General features: G+C 45.2%; 1 protein-coding gene across 2 annotated transcripts in view; it reads left to right on the top strand.

Moving 5' to 3' along the window:
• Positions 1-22,352, top strand: part of rg (A kinase anchor protein rugose) — a 344,807-nt gene that overhangs the window by 164,707 nt on the left and 157,748 nt on the right. For both annotated transcript variants that reach the window (XM_075878095.1, XM_075878093.1), the window contains exons 26-35: positions 2,459-2,639; positions 2,771-2,919; positions 3,366-3,470; positions 4,990-5,266; positions 5,966-6,093; positions 10,439-10,582; positions 11,596-11,812; positions 13,222-13,348; positions 15,662-15,770; positions 18,860-19,175. In XM_075878095.1, the coding sequence (XP_075734210.1) occupies positions 2,459-2,639; positions 2,771-2,919; positions 3,366-3,470; positions 4,990-5,266; positions 5,966-6,093; positions 10,439-10,582; positions 11,596-11,812; positions 13,222-13,348; positions 15,662-15,770; positions 18,860-19,175 (1,753 nt within the window). The remainder of the gene's footprint in view (positions 1-2,458; positions 2,640-2,770; positions 2,920-3,365; positions 3,471-4,989; positions 5,267-5,965; positions 6,094-10,438; positions 10,583-11,595; positions 11,813-13,221; positions 13,349-15,661; positions 15,771-18,859; positions 19,176-22,352) is intronic.

Here is a 22,352-nt window from a genome sequence, read left to right as displayed (position 1 = left end):
GCTTGCTCACTTTGACGAGGACGCTCCAACCATGATCCACACTGATGCCAGCAACGTAGGTTTAGGCGCTGTACTCGTCCAGTGGCAAGACTCAGCCGAGAGAGTGATTGCATATGCAAGTAGGACGCTTTCCCGTGCCGAGTCCCATTATTCCACAACGGAAAAGGAATGTCTTGCTGTAGTATGGGCAGTTCTGAAGTTTCGCCCATACCTCTACGGCCGTCCCTTCCACGTAGTCAGCGACCACCACTCTCTTTGCTGGCTGACCAACTTGAAGGACCCATCCGGTCGGCTAGCGCGCTGCAGCTTACGCCTACAAGAATTCGATATGACAGTCGTCTATAAGTCGGGACGACAGCACTCTGATGCTGATTGCTTATCCAGGTCGCCTATAAAGCAAGATGATGTCTCAGAAGATGATGACATGGCATTTTTAGGAGTGGTCGACACGGTCACCATTTCGTCTAAGCAGAAGGAAGACAGTGAGTTGCTCCCTCTTATTAATTTTCTTAACGGCCAGTCTACAAGCGTTCCCAAGATATTTGCAAGGAGCCTGCCATCATTCTGCTTGCGCAGTGGTGTCCTATACAAGAAGAACTTTGCCCCCAGCGGAAATGCCCACTTACTTGTCGTCCCGACATCCATTCGCGATGAGATCCTGAGCGCTTGCCACGATGAGCCAACCTCCGGCCACCTCGGATACACGCGCACATTGGCCAGAATCCAACAAAAGTACTACTGGCCGAAGCTTCCAGGCACTGTAAAGCATTACGTCCGCACGTGCCTCGATTGTCAACGACGAAAATCGCCACCTTTAAAACCAGCCGGATTGTTGCAACCAGTTCAAGTGCCCACCATGCCTTTTGCACAAATCGGAATGGATCTCCTTGGACCATTCCCGACTTCGCATACTGGAAATAAGTGGGTAATTGTCGCTACGGACTATCTTACTCGCTACGCAGAAACAAAGGCTTTATCAAGTGGAACCGCAGTAGAAGCGGCACGATTTTTCATTGAAAATATCGTTCTGAGGCATGGCGCTCCTAAAATTATAATAACAGACAGAGGTACCGCTTTCACGGCTATGCTCCTCAAGTCAGTGCTTGAGTTGAGTGGAACAGCGCATCGAAAAACTACCTCCTACCACCCACAAACCAACGGCTTAACAGAACGCCTCAACAAGACAATTGCTGATATGCTTAGTATGTACATCGATGTGGATCATAAAAATTGGGACGACGTTCTACCATACGTGACGTTTGCCTATAATACGGCGCAGCAGGAAACTACACGCAGCACGCCATTTAGTCTTCTTTATGGCCGTGAAGTGACAACAATGCTTGATGCTATGCTGCTGCACGACTGCGAGGATACAGACACGGATGTTCAAGCCTTTACCCAACGAGCTGAAGAGGCACGGCAGCTAGCACGCGTGCGAATCGCCCGACAGCAGAGTTACGACGCACAACGTTATAACCTGCGACACCGATACCTCACTTATCAACCAGGCGAGAAAGTGTGTGTCTGGAGCCCTATTCGCCGACGTGGCCTTTGTGAAAAGTTAATGAAGAAGTACTTCGGTCCCTACAATGTTTTACGGCGCCTAAGTGACGTGAATTATGAGGTCATCCCTGACAGTTCTTCACGAGCTCAAAAATCTGAAATCGTACACGTTGTGCGGATGAAGCCATATTGCAGTGAGCCAGTTGCGTAATACGTCAACTATAGATACACCGCGTATTCTGTAGCCGAGCATCGGGTCGATGCTCTTCCTGGAGGGAGGCAAATGCCGCATTCAACCTGCAGAGGAGAGCTCGCACAGCCAAAGAAGAAGACGAAGCTCTTGCCCGGTCCTCTTTCCGAGCGCCTTTCATTTTTAATTAAAGTGAGCTCTTCTATATCGAACTCCTGCTGTGTCTGCATCGTGACAATATTTTAATACACTGAATCAATGTACTAACAAATACAAGGTAACGCGAATGCGTTGTCGCCAGCACTCGTCTCACCACGAGGGGTCCACGGCAGACGACCCGCGAGGTCGTCCCCATGAACCCACCGTGGGAGACGACCGTTCACGCCAGCCCCCACACCAAAGATTCCCCAACCTTTTTCGTCCGGCCACCCAGCCTCGCCGCCAGGCATCACTGCTGGCACTCACGCACTAACCATGATGATTATGATGATGATGAAACAGGTGCGAGCACTACCCCACCTCTCGCTCGGCGGTTAACCTTAAATGCGGCCTATGCACGAGACATGTGTGCGCTACGAGGCACAAACGACTTCACATGGGGTGATAGCACCTTCACAGCTTCCATGCTACTAGAGTTTATCACCCTTACATAAACTGCTTCAGCAGGGGTATGCTTAAACACTGTCTCATATTTGAATTCAAACATTGCTTAATGTGCACAACTCCATGACACTGAAGCTTCAGCATCATCTTTAACTCATGCAGCACGAGCTGGATGTGATCGAGCCAACACAGGGCATGGCCATCGAGGTTGCTGTAGCATTCCTTCAACGACTCGTCTACATGACCGACGTGCTGGTCTTTGCCTCGTCTCTGAGCTTCTCGGACCTGGAGGCTGAAAAGAACATGTCTAGCGGAGGCATCCTCAGGCAGTGCCTCAGGCTAGGTGCGTTGTTTGTTCACTGTATGCAACTTTGCACAAACACACTTGCATAACTGAGTGCATCACACAAAAACTTGTACGTCTTCTTTTGCGCATTTTACGGTTACATTTTGGTGCATTTGCACTTTTTGCAGTTTGCACAGCAGCCGTCCGCAACTGCCTGGAATGTCGAGAGAGAAGCTGCCCATTGACACCTGTGACACCGCAGACTCCCACCACTCGGGACCCTCTGCGACCCAACCCGATTCATGCTCTTATCGGTGGTGTGCAGCCATCAGCTAAGGTTTGTATATGCTGTTCACGGGCTTGTGACACGGTAGCGCAGTATTTTTGTCAACGGGACACTTTTTGGAAGCAAATGGGGAGATTTACAGAATTTAAGGCATTCATATTTTGTTTTTCTGCTATGTGACTTTCATATCGTTTTTATTACGCAACAAAGATTTCTTGAATTATGCTAAATTTATTTTACAAGTTGCTAAACTTGCTAAATTAATTTGTAAAAGCATTGTTTAACACGTTGTTCTCATCCAGTATTTTCTTTCCTTAATTGATGTTGCCAAGAAAACTACAACCCCAGAAACTGTGAGCTTGTCAGGTTTGCTGTAAAATTCTTTCTACATTTCAGCTTCACTTTATCGTAGCGTGTTAACGTTGCAGTCATTGCACAGACATTTTGTTTCTCTTGGAGTGAATTCTGTAATGTCTCTTCCTTGCGTTTCTCTGCAGAACATTGTGGAAAATCTTGGCGGTCAAAGCAGCCCCATACGAGACCCAGAGAAGCTGCTGCAGGACATGGATGTGAACCGTTTGCGAGCTGTCATCTACAGAGACGTACGTCACTTTCTTTTGTGCCATTTCTGACTGGCTTAATGATTCTGAAACTATAGACAAATTGAATGTATGGGACACCAGGAAACGGCACTGGGCTCTGTGGATGCACAGGGGTAGCCCCTCTGTGTTCATTACAATTTTTAAATTTCTTGTCCTTCACGTGCGAGGTAGATTGGGGCCCAATACTCAAATATTTGCAAAAGTTTGCCTGTCCATTTTCTTTCGCACAAAAGTGCATGAACTAGGGAGGTGAGAATATTTGAACTCACAAATATTTTTGTAATAGTGTTTGAAAATCGTACTGCTGTTTTACAATTCGAAGTATTCTCTCAAAAAAATTAGTATAACTGTTTATAATAACGAAAAGTAGATATAACAATGATAAATCAGTGTGCAGCATGCTTGGTCTTGTGTTTTGGGCCAATGGGCGGGACTGACACGTTGTAACCGCTTCCACCGGTGTTTGAGCAGTGGTTGCGCAACAAGCTTGGCCGGGAGCTCTGCTGCACATCTGCAAAATTCTCGTGCACGGTTCTGAAGATCAAGTGGGCGATGCAATTCACTGCTTTGGGCAAAGTGCATTGCAGCTTCTTTGCTTTCACATGTCTGCAAGCACAATGTTTTTGCCCACAAAGTTAGATTCATAGTGTACATCAGTGCTGTGAACAAAGTAGGCTTAGCCAGGATTCCGAGCAGTAAGCTCGGCCATGAAGTGTGTGCGGCACCTGACATTGCAAAATATGTCGTGCTCAATCGCAAGTACAAGAAGCCATCCCACGATGGTCCTCGTCGTGAAGTCTGAAGTGCATATAAGCAGAACATTCGATACACGGCGCATGTCTGCAGTGTTCACAATGGATGTGGCACACTATTGTAATTTGATGATTAAGGTTTCACTTGCAGCTGAAAACTAGAGCGTCATTATATTTTAAATATATTCTAAATGATCGGGAACCTGTGAACACGGAATGGGTGTGAGCATGTACCTAAGTAGCACGGTTTCAAGCAGCTGTAACTTCGCGAAGCTTAAGCAAGAGACGACCCTCACATGGAGCAAGGATTAAACCAAGGGCGAAACGTGCTGAAGCAATGTGGTGAACGGGGCCAATTGGAGGTCTCCAAACAAACTTCAAAGATTTTCTTTTTTGTACGCTGGTTTCTGAATGGAGGACCTAGCTCGACAGGTCAGCAGACTGAATGGGCAAGCCTCATGTTTGAGGCCCCTGAAATAGAGTATAAAGTGTGTTGAAAACAGTGTTATACAACTTTGATGAACTTACAGTAGTAAGCTAGGGACATAGCCTGCAGTTTTTTTTGCGGGTAGGGGGCGAGATGTCTCGACTACTATTTATGTATTTTCGTGCATGTAATTTTATGTGTGCATGTTTATGTACACATGCAAAATTAAAAAATTTCCGCGAAAGGAAGGGATTTGAGCCCACCCTCTCCCCCTCGCTTCATTGGCTATGCCCATGGTGCCACCTTCATAGCTATGCTACTTTTTTTTTCCATTTGACAGGATGAGACCAAACAGGCGCAGTTCCTGGCGTTGGCTGTGGTTTACTTCATCTCCGTGCTGATGGTGTCCAAGTACCGCGATATCTTGGAGCCCCCTTCGTCCTCCTCCTCTTCTTCTTCCGCCTCCTCCTGCTGCTCGCAGCAGCCCCAGCCACAGACGCAGCAGCGAGCTGCCACTGTGGTACCCGCTTCGTCATCTTCAAACGTTACTCATCCGGCACCCATGCCGCCCTCCGATGGCACAACAGCTGTGCGCCTCACTCAACCTCAGGCGCAAGGTGACTGCCATTCAATGCCTTCACAAAAACCGTGCTGCTGTGTCTTCTCTCTTAGTCACGAGTAATTAATGTGATGACTGTACTACTGCACAGTTACTCTGGCAAAAGCTTAAGTATATTGTCACTAGTGAGGAACTGACACTACTTAGGGGTGGAAAGCCATTGCTTGGTTTCTAAGATACATTCAAACCTCATTACAACAAAGTTTACACTACACGGAAAAAGTTCATTATATCCGAAAATTTGTTATGAAGGTTCATTTATAACACTATATCAATTGCAAGACTAGCATCTCTCATTTACTTTGTTACAACCGGTATTTCGTTTTTTCGTAACGAGGTGTGAGTGTATCTTGGTTTCTAAGCGTTATGTGGTATGTAACTTTTGCCGGGACCTGATTTTTTGTATAGCTCATTATTAACATTTCTAAACTGCACGAAAAGACAAAGACGCTAGTATTAAATACAAAGCACTGTCAGCACAGTGGTGTTGTGTATGTTTCTTTCATGTATGCTCATCTTTTCTCGCAGTTTAATAACGAAAAAAAGCTAGGAACCAACTAGCTTACCAGGATGTTTTATAGCAGAGCTTCAGACGCATATCATTTTAACTTCCACTGAAAGCAGGGCATATTGTGGGTAAGCATCAAATGAAAGCCATGTATATAACTTCCACTGTTTTTACCCATTATACATGCAGTCAATGAGAAGGCGTCCGTGCTATGGTCAGATGGCCAAGACGGGGAGCGGGATGAAGTGATCGTGGTCGAAGAGATGGACTCCAGTATCCTGGCCAACATTCACTCCTCTGCTGCCATTATTTCCACAGTGAGTTAAAGTGCTTTTCTGAAACGTGAATTTTCTTTTTTTTTTTTGCACGAATTACAGAAGGGTTAAATGAATGAGTTTGGCTTAGAATTCTGATGATTTATTTTATTGAATGCTGAACTTTAGAGCTTCCTTTCAATGGACAGTTCGGACTGTTGGCTAGGCATCTGTCATTCTCAGTTATGACTGCTACGTGAAGGAAATCGCTATTCTCATAACTGGTCGCAAACTGCATTTACATAATTGAAATCAGCCCCGCCGTGGTGGTCTAGTTCCTAAGGTACTTGGCTGCTGACCCGCAGGGCGCGGGTTCGAATCCCGGCTGCGGCGGCTGCATTTCCGATGGAGGCGGAAATGTCGTAGGCCCGTGTGCTCAGATTTGGGTGCACGTTAAAGAACCCCAGGTGGTCTAAATTTCCGGAGCCCTCCACTATGGTGTCTCTCATAATCGTATAGTGGTTTTGGGACGTTAAACCCCACATATCAGTCAATAATTGAAATCATGTTAAAGAGACAGGGTCTGCAAATTAGGCTTGTGCGAATTGTGAATTTCAGGTTCAAAGCAAATTTGAAGCAAATAATGATATTAGTTGAATAATTTTGAATCAAATACGAATAGTATATACATATATCACATATTAAAAAGAAAAATGGGCATATTTGTCATGAACCAACAAACCTGCTTAACATTGATACGTCAAAATTGATACGTCAAAGATTTTTCGGGGAAGATTTATTCATCGACAGCAGGTCTTGCTAACGGCTTAAAGTGAGCACAGTCATGCAAGCCAACGAAGAGGGAAGCTCGAGAGACCAACCCACAACAACCACGTTGTCATCTTCCTCCTTTCGGGTGCTATTTCAGCTGTGCCGAAGCGACAGTTCAGTACACGTATCATCACCCGGTCGGTAAGGCACCGTCTCGGTGCCTGTTTAATGAGAGAGTTAGCGTTGTAAGGCTTGAGACGGGAAACGTGGACTATCTCGGTTCTGGGTGCAGCAGCCGATGAATTTGTGGTAGCGGCAATCTCGTACGTCACAGGTGTGACCTGACGAAGGACTCAGTAGGGCCCAGCGTATGGCGTTAGTAGTTTCTCGCAGAGGCCGACACGTCGAGATGGGAGCCACAGGAGCACAAGAGATCCTGCAGAAAAAACGGCATCCCTATGTCGACGGTTGTAAAGGGACTTTTGTGCTGTCTGCGACGACAATAACCGAGCACGGGCTACCCTGCGTGCCGTGAGAGCACGGGTGATCGCATTCTGAGCGTACAAAGCGGAAGATGGTTGGTCTGATGAAAGCAGTGTGTCGAAGAACAGTAAGAGATGACGTCCGAAGAGTAGATAAAATGAGGAGTAGCCTGCTGTTTTACGATGCGGCGAGTTATAGGCGAAGGTGACGAACGGCAGAGCTATGTCCCAATCAGTGTGGTCGGTGGATACATACATGGAAAGCATGTCTGTCAATGTGCGGTTTAGGCGCTCTATAAGGCCGTTAGTCTGAGGGTGGTAAGATGTGGTGAAGTTGTAACGGGTAGCACAAGATCGGAGTAGATCATCAACCACACGAGATAGAAAGTGGCAACCACGGTCTGTGAGCAGGTGAGACGGAGCGCCATGCTGCAGAATAATGTTGTAGAGCAGGAAGTCGGCAACATCTGTTGCGCAGCTGGTTGGTAGCCCTCGAGTGATTGCATACCGAGTGGCATAATCTGTAGCCACTGCAATCCATTTATTTCCAGTTGTAGAAATAGGAAAGGGACCTAGCAAGTCCAACCCCACTCGATAAAATGGCTCGGCTGGAACTTCAATAGGTTGAAGAAGACCGGCAGGGGGAGTCGTAGGCTTCTCTCGGCACTGGTAGAGGTCGCAAGATGCGACGAAACGGCGAACGGAGCGGTAGAGACCCTTCCAGAATACTCGTCATCGAATGTGGTCGTAAGTTCTGGAAACTCCCAGATGTCCAGAAGTTGTAGCGTCGTGGAATTGTCGCAGAACATCCTTTCGCAGGTGATGTGGTATGACGAGTAAAAGTTCCGCGCCGTCGGGGTGTAAGTTGCGGCGGTGCAAAACGTTGTATTGAAGCAGGAATCTGCTAAGGGAAGGGTCAATATGACGTGATTGAAGGCGGTCAATGATGGTGAGCAGCGATGGATCTCGGCACTGTTCGTCGGCCACGTTCAGAAAGTCAGTGATGGCTAAAGCGCAGGCATCAGATTCCAAGTCAGTGGAGTTAGGTGGATCAACGGGATTCCAGGATAAGCAGTCAGCATCGCTGTGCAGCTTTCCAGATTTGTACACAACTGAGAACGTGTACTCCTGTAATCGAAGTGCCCATTGGTCGAGTCTTCCTGTAGGGTCCTTAAGCGTCGACAGCCAGCAAAGCGCATGATGGTCTGTGATGACTGCGAACGGACGTCCATATAAGTACGGACGGAATTTCCCAATGGCCCAAACGAGGGCTAAGCATTCCCGCTCAGTGATAGAATAATTTTTTTCTGCGTGCGACAAAAGGCGACTAGCGTAGGCAATCACACGGTTGGTGCCATTCTGTATCTGAGCGAGTATAGCACCAATGCCATGGCCGCTTGCATCGGTGCGAAGCTCTGTTCGAGCTGCTGGATCAAAATGAGCCAACACAGGTGGTGATATGAGGGCGGTAATCAACGATGCGAAGGAATGTTCTTGGTCCTTTCCCCAAGAAAAGGCCACATTCTTTTTGAGGAGATCTGTGAGGGGCCTAGCAATATCCGCGAAGTTGAAGACAAAGCGGCGGAAGTATGAGCAGAGCCCAATAAAACTGCGAACTTCTTGTGTGGAACGCGGAACCGAGAATTCTCGGACTGCACGGACTTTGTCAGGGTCGGGTTGAACACCAGTGGCGTCAACAAGGTGGCCGAGTAATTTAATCTGCCGGCATCCAAATGAGCATTTCGACGAATTCAGTTGGAGACCAGCGCAACGAAAAACGTCAAGAACTGCTGAGAGACGAGACAGGTGGATTTCGAAGGAGGGCGAGAAAACGATTACATCGTCCAGATAGCAAAGGCAGGTCGACCATTTGAAACCGCGTGGAAGAGAGTCCATCACACGTTCAAAAGTAGCCGGGGCATTGCACAACCCAAAAGGCATGACCTTGAATTGGTAAAGGCTGTCGGGTGTGATGAAGGCTGTTTTCTCGCGGTCGTTGACCGAAATTTGCCAGTATCCGGATCAAAGCTCAAGGGACGAGAAATTGTTGGCGCCGTGGAAACAGTCGAACGTATCATCAATTCGGGGTAGAGGATCTACCCCGAATTGATGATCTACCCCGTAACAATATTTAAAAAAAATTGAGACAAGGCCTGTGCAAATGCCATTTTTTATATCGAAGAAAGTGGAAACAACTTTGAATAGTAGCTTAATTTGACTTTTGATAGAATGCAAGTGATAGCCTGTAAAATATGTTACTTTTTAAAATGTCCTATACTTGGAGCATATAAGTCAGTGTAACAAGCTTTTAAAGTTAAAAAAGTGAATTGATGTAAGGGAAATATTCTCATTTAACCTTGAAGTGAGCCTTCACGACAGTGTGGTTTTTCTGAATGGGTGCTTTAGCAGTTTAGCACTGAGTGTCACATGTGGACTAATTAATATGCATCTATTCATTCGTTTCGAATCGTTCGAAAATTTTCACTCATTTAAATTCAATTTAAAGTGAATTTTAAAACTGCATTATTCGTTCGAAGCATTCGAATATTCGCTCAAGCCTTGTGCAAACGCGAGCACCGAAGACAAGTCAAGACACCACAAATGCCGACTAACAACTACAAAGGTGGACAATGGTAGAAAAAAGAAAGAAGGCACGAAAACTTATATCTGCACATGAGAGCCCAGTAGGCAAATCTGTCAGTCCGGCATGCATGGTGGTCTATGTGAGAGATAACCATTCAGACACTTGAATTGTTCCTTATGCGGGTCAATTGATGGTTGGCACACGCAAGCTACCACTATTATCGACATGCCAGGCTTCAACCATTCAGCAACACCAAAAGTATATTTTTTCAATTTTCGCCTTTGCAGCTGTTAGTTAGCATTTTTGATGTCTTGACTTCTCTCTCGTGTTCATGTTTGCATGCCCCATCTTTTTAATATGAATACTTGTCAACTTATGAAATAACCAAGCTTTTTGTCATTAAAGTAATGTTGTTCTGAGATGCATTGGCAAGGCTAGTTCTTTTACTATTGCAAAACGCTCCTGAAAGGGTGCAGTTTTGTTATATTGCGTAGCTTGATGAGAACATATTCACTCTTTAGTTGCAAGTCAGATCGTTCCTTTTAATGTGCGCTGTCTCCGCATGATGCAGTCTCCAGTGCCAAACCCTGCCCACCCAGTAGCAGCCACCACCTACCACCACCACGAAGCGTTGAATGGATCGGGGGAACCTCTGGACAACTACCACGCTACCATTCTCGTGCCCCAGGAGCCAGCACTCAATGGCCTCAACAAGGTACGTCTCGAAGCAACAGTCGTTGATGCCACTCTGTACGAGTCGTACTGTTTCACAAGAGGAGCTCACCAGGTCCTCGGTTGAGTTGTATCAGAAGAGCTTGGACTGAAACCAGTACCACACAACTTCTTTAGCGTATTGAGTGTTCTTTCGCTGGTCTGTTTTTACAAATATGGATTTGTAAGTTGCAAATGTAAGGAGAAATTCATGAAAGTTGTTCTCATGTTTGTTGCAGTCTAAGACTCTGCTTCGAGCCCAGTAGATAGGCGACATGAGGAAAAGAAATGTACATATATACTGTGAAAACACACAGAACATTTTGCCACTGATCATGACTCACACCTGCCTTTGCGTATTGTTGCTCACAATATGTGAAACCAGCAGGAATTTTAAGAGCTGGCTGTAAATTGAAACAGGTTGAGCAGGCACTGCTTCTGTTTTGCACTTAATCTCATGTACAATGAGCTGCGGGCACCGAGATCTCACAGGCCATGAGAACTTTTTGAATATGCAGAATGTCTTTACAAAGTATGAAGTTAGATAGTGCTTAACAGTCATCGAATACTTGTACAATACTGCTTATGAACTGCCCCAAGCAAGCTGTGCCTTAGTATGTAGCAGTATTTGCATTTTATTTCCCTCCTGTCGATGCTGGGGGCTGTATTGCTTTTGTCTGAGTGCTTAGTGTTTAGACATTACCTATGGAAGGCATTCTCATACCGTAAAATTTTGAGCAAGCCAAAATTGTACTTCTTAAGTGCCTTGCAGAAACGAGAAATTTTAGTTAGTAAATGTAGACACTTCGAATATGCAGGAGGATCAATTTATTCAAAATTCAGTGTAGCTTGCTCTTGCTTAGCCACTAGTCGACACAACTATCAAAAAGAATTGATGTACACAAATGTCTTCAAAGAGACGTGGAGGATTAATGTTATGGTGATACAAAAGGAAACCTGTTCAGTGTACTTCAGCTCATGAGTGCCATCTTTGATTCTTCCACCTCTTTCATGAAGGTGCCTGAGAGCGGGATGACGCCAGTGGCTACCGGGAAAATAGGCGATGAAAGTGGACTGGCACCGAGTGCACGTGAGGCGAGCCTAACACAGAAACTGGAGGGCGCGCTCGGCAGCGTGTGCCCGCTGCTTCGCGAGATCATGGTGGACTTCGCACCCTTCCTGTCACGCACGCTCGTTGGCTCGCATGGCCAGGACCTACTTGTCGAAGGCAAAGGTGAGCGTCACATCAGTTTAAGGGGGCAGACTGGTCTTGAACGCTTTTTTTATGTTTATTTCTTCAGTGATCTTGATAAAACTACACAGGTTATGCAGTTTTTTTCTGCTGATTTCAAATATTTAATTAGTTTTTCTGTAACTCATCGTGTTCCTGAGATAACTTCAGTTCACCCCCTATTGTTTAAGGCTGCCATAGAAAAAAAAAGTGCTTAATTAAAAGTGGTATTTAAGATATTCTAACATAGACTAATGACTGTAGATTGAAATTATGCAACAACTTTTTTGTTTTTAGGTCTTCCTTGGTTATTTTACATCAAAATGAACTATTCATTTTCAAAAGTAGTTCGAATGGTGTTACAATTTTGATGAGTATTTAATTAGAAAGGTTTGTGCTCCAAATTATGTTCCCATACTTGCATTCTACACAGATAAAGGTTTCTATTGCAAAAAAAAAATTATTGTTGTACCTGCCTTAGGAGCAGAGATATGGAGGCCTCAAAATTGAACACTCATAAATTTACTTTAAAAAAACAATGGAAACTGAAAATGCACAGCTTCTTCAAAAATCAACAATCATGGTGTGCATGTTTTGCAATTCTCATAAAGGTGCTCATAAATTCATAACAGAGCTTCTAACACAGGTGCCGGCAAATTATAAAGAAGCCTCGAAGTCGGTTCCTCGTTTTTTTGCAGGTTCTGAATGTTTAACAGCACCAAGAATCTGGACAGTTAGAACGACATTACAGAAAAATTACCACTTCCTGGTGTGTGAAAATTTGCAGACATACAAAAATACTTGCAGAAACCAAATATGTCAATTTTTAAAAATGATTTTTTTTCTTTTTTTGGTCCCAAAAACCAGTCTGCCCCTTTGACATGCAGACAGCTGAGGCCTAGTTGGTGCTGGGCAAGCCCCCAAGCCCCAAAGCAGCAATAATTTTAAAAATATTTGCTGCTTGACCTATGCAATCCTGGGTCAATAACTAATACACGTGCAGTCATGGACAGATTATAAAGTTTCATGTATATAAATTGGTACAAGTATTATTGCTGGACTGCTTTTTCTACATGGTGTTCTAAGCTCCTTCCCCACAACTGCAAGATTGGTAAGCTTTAATGGCAGGAATGGGCTAATAAATAGTAAATATCCTAAGGCAATACAATACTACTTTGTTTTTTATTTTCAACATTTCATAAAGGTTAGTGCTGTGTTTGTTTGTATGCTTTGCTAATGACTAATATAGTGTTTTATGACTAACTACAGCATAAAAGTGTAACTTAAAGCCTGTCCGGTTATTGCTTGAAAGATACATGCTACTTGGCGCTCTTTTAGCATTTCACTCGTTTTTGATGGTGCAGCTATGTTTGTGAGAAATAATTGGGTTGTGGTGCGTGCATTGCTAACAGGGCTAAGCACGTTCAAGAACAGCACCTCAGTGGTGGAGCTAGTGATGCTGCTGTGCTCTCAAGAGTGGCAGAACTCGCTGCAGAAGCATGCTGGCCTTGCCTTTATCGAGCTCATCAACGAAGGAAGGTTAGTGTGTGCATTTTTATTTTGTTCACATTCATTTGCTTATTGTCTTTCTCTTCTCAACTTTTTTCTTCCTGTTTAAGACAGTAACTTGCAAAGTGATATATAAGTGCACTTTTGGGTGTAATTATGATACATTGACCCAAGGTGCATCTAGCTCTCCAACATGTTGTGGCGATTGAAACTGGTGGCACTCCTTGCAGCTTTATTCTTCTTAATTTGGTCATTTGCAACTCTCACATTTTTACATGTTTTAAAAACCAGGTTGCTTCCACATCAGTAATTCTAAAATGTCATAGTGTTGTTACTAGCAGTCTTAGCACACCCATTTTTCTTCTCGTACAATAAATCTTATTGTTGAGAGGCTGCATCAAGGCCACATACCAAAACAGTACAATTCTGGTCAATGAAAATTATATCCACACTGTATATTTCAAGCTCTTATCATTGTTAAATGAGGCTGTCCCTTGGCTCTCTGCACTTTTACTATGCAACCTTGCCAGCCGTGAAGAAAGGAAAATGTTTTTCTGCCACTATGATGTGGATTCTGTTTCCAGTTGTGTAGAATGTTAATTTGGTTGGCCCCAACTCGTGGGATTGGTTGTTAGTGTAGAAAAAAAGCGTAGACATTCCAAAGCTCACTTTAGGGTGCACACAAGAAAGAATCATCACTGCTTCTGTCTTTAAAAAAAGCTTGCCGAACAGTTTAAAGGAGTACTGACATCAAATTTACTCATGCCAAGATTTTTGCATCGGCGAGTAGCTATAGACCCGTAGCAGCGATTCGTGACCTAAAACACAACTGAGGGATAAATAACTATCACTTTTATTGGTTTATATTACTGTGATCTAACACTATTCAAAAACGGCCGGCAATCCCGCCAGTTTTAACGCTGGGAGCACCAGCAGCAGCGCTACCTCGCGGTCACCTCCAGATCACGCCACAGCTGACCACTTCTCCACAGAAAAGAGTGACGTCAGGCTCAGCTGCTCCACAAACATTTCGTCTGCTTGGCGGACACATTCAGTCATGCCTTGTCACCTGCATTGCTGTCGTCGCCATACAAAGTGTCGACTCGGGCTCAATACGATAGTTTGGAGCTTGGAATCCCCGCGATTCGCGATGTCGCGAATTAGATTTGCTTCGATCGACCTTTCAAGCAGCACTGCTCCGTTCCAAGCAGCACTGCAGAGGTGCCCGAGGATGCACGCTTCAGCCATGTTCGCTCGTTAGTCTCAGATATATTGGTGTGTTTAGGCGTGCAAAGCATTCGGGTATACGCAGAGGTGTCAATGCAATATAGCTATCGCGAATGAGCGTTAGCAGAAAAATAGAATATGTTTCCTGCTTGTCAGGTTCTTTTTTGCGCCTCCAGATGGCCCCACCTATCCAGCCTCTCGTGGTTAACACGGTATTATCACTTTTAGGTGAACACAAAGTCTACAGATGAACTAAAATTCAACGATACCTGCATGTTACTTGTTAGCGATGATATCTGACTACACGCTCTTCCACTTTTGATAGATTGTGGTCGTGTTCATGTGTACCGCATACATGATATAAAAAGACACCCTCATTGGGCTTTTTCCGGGCTTCAAACTAGACGACTGCAGCTCACCTGCAACTCACAACGATTCTCTCACATGCTGACCGACAAGCACACGTTTAAACATGCTCTTTCCTTTCGCCATTCTTTTAAAGGTGGTTTTTATTTTGATACTTTCACGAAATCATTCAAACCGGTGCGATGAAAAAAGAACACGACGAGCCACGGCCGGACTTGACTGCACCTACGCGCGCTATCCCGGCCCTAGCCCGGCCGTGGATGAGCGAGTGCATTTCTGCATTTCGGCGCCAGTTGGCACCACGATAAGAACACTCGGATCGTACTCGTCATCGCTACTAGGGCATCGTCACTCAGGATGGTATTTGTGGAATGTATCACACCGAACACGTAGCTCTAGTGTCAATGTTGCAGGGCAGCCTATTTTTCTTTTTTTCTCCTTAGCTTTTCTATGCCGTTTGACATCGAATTAAAATAGCTTTCACACGACGAATGCCATTCAAATTTGGCCAAGAAGAGCTATGCATACCAAGCGATCGAATGATGGGCACATCTCGATCTTGAAATTTGATGTCAGTGCTCCTTTAAGGCATGCTTTAGATTGCTTATTCATTCTAACTTTTCGTCATTCATTCTAACTGTGCCATAGTCACTAACTCAATGTCTTTCTCTATCACTGTTTCCGCTGAAAGTTACTCGTTACACCCGCTTTCACCAACTTATACTGTTGTTCTCTTTTATCTGTGCTCAGGCTGCTTTCCCACGCCATGAAAGACCACATCGTCAGGGTGGCCAATGAGGCAGAGTTCATCCTCAACCGCATGCGAGCGGACGACGTTCTCAAGCACGCTGAGTTTGAGGTACTTCTGTGTGCTGCACTGCTATTTTCGGACAAAATGCACTTAGATATAACAAATTATTGGTTATAATGAAGTAAATGAAGAAAAGCTCTGTCATAGATACAGTGCTACAAATATATCTTTATAACGATTTTTCGGATATAGTAAAGTATTTTCGTGGCAGTTACGACTTTCTTATAATGAGGTTTGAATGTAAATCTATCTAGGAGCCTGCTTTTGGTAGGCGTAACTATGTCACACAAGCTATCAAATAATCAAGATATGAAAAGGATGAGGGTCGCCGTCCACAGTTTATAATTTATGTGCAGTACAGTCAACTGCTGATTTTTCGGACCCTCTATGGAGCGAAAAACCGTCCGAAAATTCGGGCAGTCCGAAAAAATGAATGCAAGAAAAAAAAAACTCATTATTTTACTGATAATTTTTAATTCAAGCAAAAAAAGAAACACACCATTTTGCTAATATTTCTCAATGCAAGCAAGAACGCACCATTTCATTGATATTTCTCGAATCAAGAGGGTCAAGGTTGAAGTTCGAGACTTCTGGAACTTTGCCAAAGCATCAGTGGGGTGGCTGTGAAAAGAGCCGTTAAAAAAATGCATGATGCCGACAGCGGGTGCCATCAGGGCAGTCGGTGTTAGAGCTGCAGTGGTTTCAAAAACTTGTTGATTCTTGTTTGAACGGCGTTCCGCTTGCATGTGATCACATTCGCCTCGATTTGAGCAAGGGTCATCTCATCACTGTACACTGATGATAGCGTCATCAATGCTCACATCAATTCGGCGGTTGTAGATGGCGCAGGCGTTGGCTCCTCTTTTTCGACATCGGAGTCGTCTGAATCCGCCATAACCTGACTGACTATTTCGTCGTTGGTTAGCTCTACGCAGAAGTCGAGTTCGTTGTCAGCGTCGACGAACGTCAGCCTGCGATCAGCCACTCTTCACTAACTTAATAATGGTGGCTTTTTTCTTCATCGTTGACCGACGGTACTGTTTTCCGCGCTTCGATGCCATCGGTGAGGACGACAAAGGCGGAGTGGGAGCCATCGCAGACAAGTGAAATCCTCACGATGTGAACAAAGGAGTTTGCTGACGAGCGTCGAAGCGCCTAGGCTTAGCGTTGCAGAGTACACTTCACACGATCGCACAACAACACACTGGGCCAGCCAAACACCATGTGGGCTGCGTAAACAATCCGGCGCGACGGCAGGCGACGGTGCCTTGGGTACTCCGGAGGTAAAGCTGGTAAACATTCAAGATAGCTAGCGTGGCCAGACCAAATCGATGTGTGACGGTTAGTTCTAGTTCGAAGTGGTGAAACGCTTCGCGAAAGCACTGCACGGGAAGCCAGAGTGGCATGCACGAGCACAAGCGCTAAAGCGAAAGGAACTTTATTGGCGTCAAAAAATTTCCGGGTGGATAGTTTTGATTGTCAGCGAAGCACCCTTGCACGATAAACACGGCCAATGTTAGGAATCTCGGAGGCCGTGTATGTTTCTCCGCTAACGACCGAGTCCAAGCAACAGATGCCGTCACAGTCGACCGGCGCGCTCATTTATGCGATTGTAATCGCGTGTGAGGCAGTTGTGGTGGTTTGCACCGGAAGTCAGTGGTGGTTTCCGACCTTCCGTCGCATCAAAAAGTCCGGAAAATTGGACTCCGGGGGGTTCAAACGTCCGAAATTTCAGACTTCCTTATACATTGATTCTATGGGGCTCGTGGCAGTGCCGCGAAGATGTCCGAATTATCAGGCATGTCCGAAAATTCGGGTGTCTGAAAAATCAGCAGTTGATTGTAATCACGAAGTTCATTTAAAACAACTTGCCATCATTCGTACTCAAACCTGCACTCTTCTCATTACACTTGCACTTGTGCTATCGCAGGGGCCTTAGACACCATGGTCATGCCTGTTCCTTCGTTGTTGTCTTCTCTTCACTACACTCTATACAATTTCTTCAATGTTCGGGAATGTGTAACTGTGCGAGTGTCAGCCAGTCCCACTCGTGGCCCTGTTGGTGAATGCGGTCAATACAGTCAAACCTCGTTATAACGAAGTTGAAGGGGGAGTCGTAATTACTTCGTTATAACCATTAGTTCGTTATAGCCAATATCCATTTCTACCGACAATTAGCCAGCAAGAGAGAATGTACTCACCAGCGAATATCACAGCAGCCCGCCGCGCAGAGAAAAACGGCCGTCGTAAGGCAAAAAACTAGCAAAATAATAAAGAACAATGCAATAATAAAGAACAATACGGCGAAATCTTCGGCCACTTTTTTTTTCTTGACGCCGGACTCAACGGCTCTCAACATTGCAGACTTCTGCTCAATTGTGATGATTTTGCGCTTACGCTTGCCGTTGTCCATGTCTAGCGGCGGAGGGGTGTTGCTCTTCCACAGCGAACGACAAGGAACCAAGCACAAAGCCAACAAAGCCGCAATCTCCGCCGACCCAGCGTGGAGCTGAGGGAAGGAGGAGGTCAGATGCGCGGGCCGGTCAACGAGTTCCACAGGAGAGGGGAGGTCGGCTGACGCGCACGCTCGCGCGAGTTGCTGCGCGGGCGAGTTCATTAGTTCCTGAGGAAAGGGGAGGCAGGGCGACGTGCACCCACGCGCGTGTTGGCAGGCGGCGCAAGGCGCGAGTTTTGAATTACCGCTGCCGTGATGGGACGTCAACCGGCGCGCGCTATAAGATATTGAATTCACGTATACCAAAATGATCAGTAAATGCTCGTTGTGGTCAAAGAATGGTTCGTTATATCCATTGTGAGGAAATTTTCGCTTCGTTAAAACGAGGTTTTAAATACATGGGCGTCTATGGGAATTTCAAGGGGAATTACAATTGCTTCGTTATATCCATTAGTTCGTTATATCCCGCTTCGTTATAACGAGATTCTACTGTATTTATTTTCCCCTTCCTCATTAGGTCGGACTGACGGTTTTGATTGAAAAGTTCACTTGGTACTCAATTTCAATTCCTAATTTGATGCCCTGCTTGTTTCATGCTTGTGGCATTACATTCCCGGTGAAAGTTGAAATTACCTTGTGTAGTCATTTTTTATATTTGCATCATGGTGTGTGTTTCTCGCAGTCGTTGTGTGCCCAGACTGCTGTGGACCGCAAGGAGGAGGAGATGATGTGCGATCATCTGATCACGGCAGCACGGCGTCGCGATTCCCTTGTGGCAGCACGGGCACTCGAGAAGGTGCTGAATATTCTGACCAACCGTCACGGAGCCTGGGGTCACAACTCGAAGGGTAGCTCGCACCGAACTGTAGAGAATGGCCAAGGGGAGTTTCTTCGACTGGATGCCTGGGAAGATGACGCGCGACGCCGCAAGCGGCTTGTGCGAAACCCTCATGGCTCGTGCCATCCCGAGGGCACTCTCAAGGCAGCCATTGAGCATGGTAAGGGTAAATTGATGCTTTTCTGTGGTTGTCATGGCCACCCAGAGACACGCAGTAAAAACTCTGGCATGCAGTCTTAATGCTTCTTTTTTTTTTTCGGACTCTAACATTGTGTTAGATGCAGCTTATAGTACTGATAGATTGAAACATGAAAAAATTATGGCAAATAATGCACGTACTTTTATTTTCAGCACCTTCAGTTTGTGCTATGTGAGCGTAATTTTAACACTTCCATCAGAAACAACATGATATTTAACACCCCAATTTCCAGTGACATGACATGATTATCACAAGAAATTGCGATGATGTGCAAGCTGTGCCAATTACACATAGAGGTTAAACATGCTACTTTCTCACAAAAACTGCATTATTTGCTCCAAGCATGCATCAAGATGTACCGCAATCACTCGAATCTAACGTGCACCTTTTTTCCGGTTAAGCTAGTTCATAAATTGCATGCGCGTTAGAATCGAGTACGAAAAAAAAAATGAATACGGTCATTCTGTTGCCATCGGCATTCCAAAATGGTCGCCCCCTACGTGCGTCGGCATGGCGCCTCGGCCATTTCTGCCATGTGCGGCACTTCGTACGTGTGCTGAGGAGTTTGTCATCTTGGTGTGAATTAGCATCGACGGCATGGAAGGGCCGACTCCAAATACTCAACGAGTGCACCACGATGCCACTTTTAAAAGAAAAGTCATCACATGTGCCGAAACGGATGTAAATCGGGCTGCATTGCGGTTGTTCGGAGTTCCCGAAACGTGCGTGCGGGACTGGCGGAAACAAAAGCAGAATATTGTCGACAGCAAAGATTCACGCAAATGCTTCAGCGGACCACAGCAGGGTCGGTTTCCGCAAATTGAAAAGCTGCTCGGCGAGTATGTGCTTGAGCAGCGAGCGGCACAGCGGCACTTGACAGAACTGCTCCAAGTGCGGGCTATGCAGTTCGCCTTAGAAAAAGGTCTAATGCGGAGCCAGTTTAAAGCGAGCAGGTGCTGGCTAACTAACTTTATGAAGAGGAAAGGCTTTTCCCTCTGAAAGCGAATAGGCATATGCCAAAAGTTGCCGGAGGAGTACGAAGAAAAGCTTCAGTTTTCAGAAGTTGGTCCTAAACTTGCGGCACAGCAACGGCTCCCTGCTTGGGCAAATCGAGAATGCCGATCAGATGCCTCTTTACTTCGACATGCCTGGCACCACAACCGTCGAGAAGAAGGGGGCGAAGCAAGTTTGCGTGCTGACATCGGGCAACGGTAAAACTAGAGTGACGGCAATGCTCCGTTGCACGTCAGATAGGCACAAGCTTCTCCCGTACCTCATATTTAAACGGAAGACGCTCCCAAAAGGAGTCTTTTTTCCGAGTAGTGCGATCGTGTGGGCCAACGAGAAAAATGGGCACGTGTTGCAGTCGATGTCTTACTTTTTTTTTTCCGTCGTAGAAACTGAGTGCGCGTTACAATCGAGGGCGCGGTAGAATCGAGTAAATACGGTAGTTTTTTCATTCTTTTAGTGAGAAACGACACTGCAGGCAATCAAAGTTCATAATTTACCCCCTGCAATTGGAGCGGTCATCGCAGTAGATAGAAGAGTGTTCTGTAGTTGACGTTGTTGCTGGGCGCAAGACTTCCAAACAATTTCATTTCACCCTTACTGCAAAACTTACTGTTCGATTTCAACTTGCCCCTGCTGTGAAACTTACTGTGTTAGTTTTTTTTTAGTAAAATTAGACCATGCTCTAGGTAAAATTTTTTAGATCAATAAAATAGTTTCTAACTGTTGTTATTACAGTCAGACAAAAGTAATAGTATGGATGACCTAGTCATTCTCAAACGACATTCTTTCTTGACTGACTGTTTCATGTAATTGCAGTCATTCAGTACGTGTATGTAGAACTGACCATTTATCTGATTTGTTTTTTTTTTATTTGTAGTGCTGTTTGGTCTAGCTCTTAAAGTAGTTTATGCAGGCTGTCTACGCTTTAGCACCTTAGCACCATACAATGGGCAGACTTTGTCGGCAATACCACATGCTATACAGTGGCTGTTACTTTGCTGAGAAAGCATGGTATTCCTGTGTTCCGGTATATCTCAGTTGGGCGTGTCGACTTCGGCAACTGTATGTGCCAAACAGCTTCTCAAATGTAGATACGAACTTCCCCACCTCTGTCGTCGTAGATTTCCTTGAGCACTCATTGAATAACGAAAACAAAGCACCACTTACTGAACCTTGTTCATTATTAACCACTCATTAACCAGGGCCCTAATGATTCTGTACATGAAGCGTGACAGCAGATACTTCCCTACAATAAAGGTCTAGGTTGTACTAGAAGCGTGAACATAATCAGACTTTTTCTTCTGGGAAGTAAATAGAATTCATGGAAGGTTTAGACAGCTTGTGCTTACAGTACTCTAACTAAGGAATTGGGAAAAGCCAGAGTCATTTACAAACACGAAGTGTTTGGTAGCTTGAGCTGACTGGACTCAATTCAAACTCTGGTATGTCCGCAGAAAAGCAAGCAGCCGTGACCTAATATTCTGTTTATCAGCACTTCAAATGAACATGCACACACGTTTGCATACCGTACTTACTCGCATAATCGGCGCACTCGCATAATAGGTGCACCCCTAGTTTGGTCTCGGAAAACTCAATTTTTAAATTTCACGCATAGCAGGTGCACCCCGAACTTGGCCGTGATCGGAAACAATTCTACCCCCAGCAGTACAGTTGGAACGGGATCCCCGTATCCTGAAGAAAAAAAGAAAGCAAATTGACGAGCAAATAAAAAATTCAAAGCGCAACGACCTAACTAATGTGTTTGTTGAAATAAAACTTGGAAAAAAAAGAAAAAAAGCGTCCACGAGCAAAAACAAAAAAAAAACGGCTGTTCCATTAATTAGTGATACCCCTTGAATCACCGCGCTCATTGGAGGTCACGTGCACAACGCCGCAGACTCGATCACCATCACCATCATCAGAGAAAAAGAAAGTAACACCATTTTTCAAGCGGTGTGCGTATGTTGTGGTCGTGCATTTGACTTTGGTTCCACCATGGGGAAGTACGCAAGCTACACGGCTGGATTTAAACTGAAGGTAGTGCAGTACACGCTAGAGCACGGCAACAGGGCTGCAAGCAGGCATATCAGTGTTGAAGAAACCAGTATTCGGTACTGGAGGGATCAA

This window comes from Rhipicephalus microplus, chromosome 2 (genome assembly GCF_043290135.1).
Source record: "Rhipicephalus microplus isolate Deutch F79 chromosome 2, USDA_Rmic, whole genome shotgun sequence".
NCBI classification, from domain to species: domain Eukaryota; kingdom Metazoa; phylum Arthropoda; class Arachnida; order Ixodida; family Ixodidae; genus Rhipicephalus; species Rhipicephalus microplus.
The sequence above is the reverse complement of the archived record's forward strand: the minus strand, read 5'-3'. Positions and strand labels throughout refer to the sequence as shown.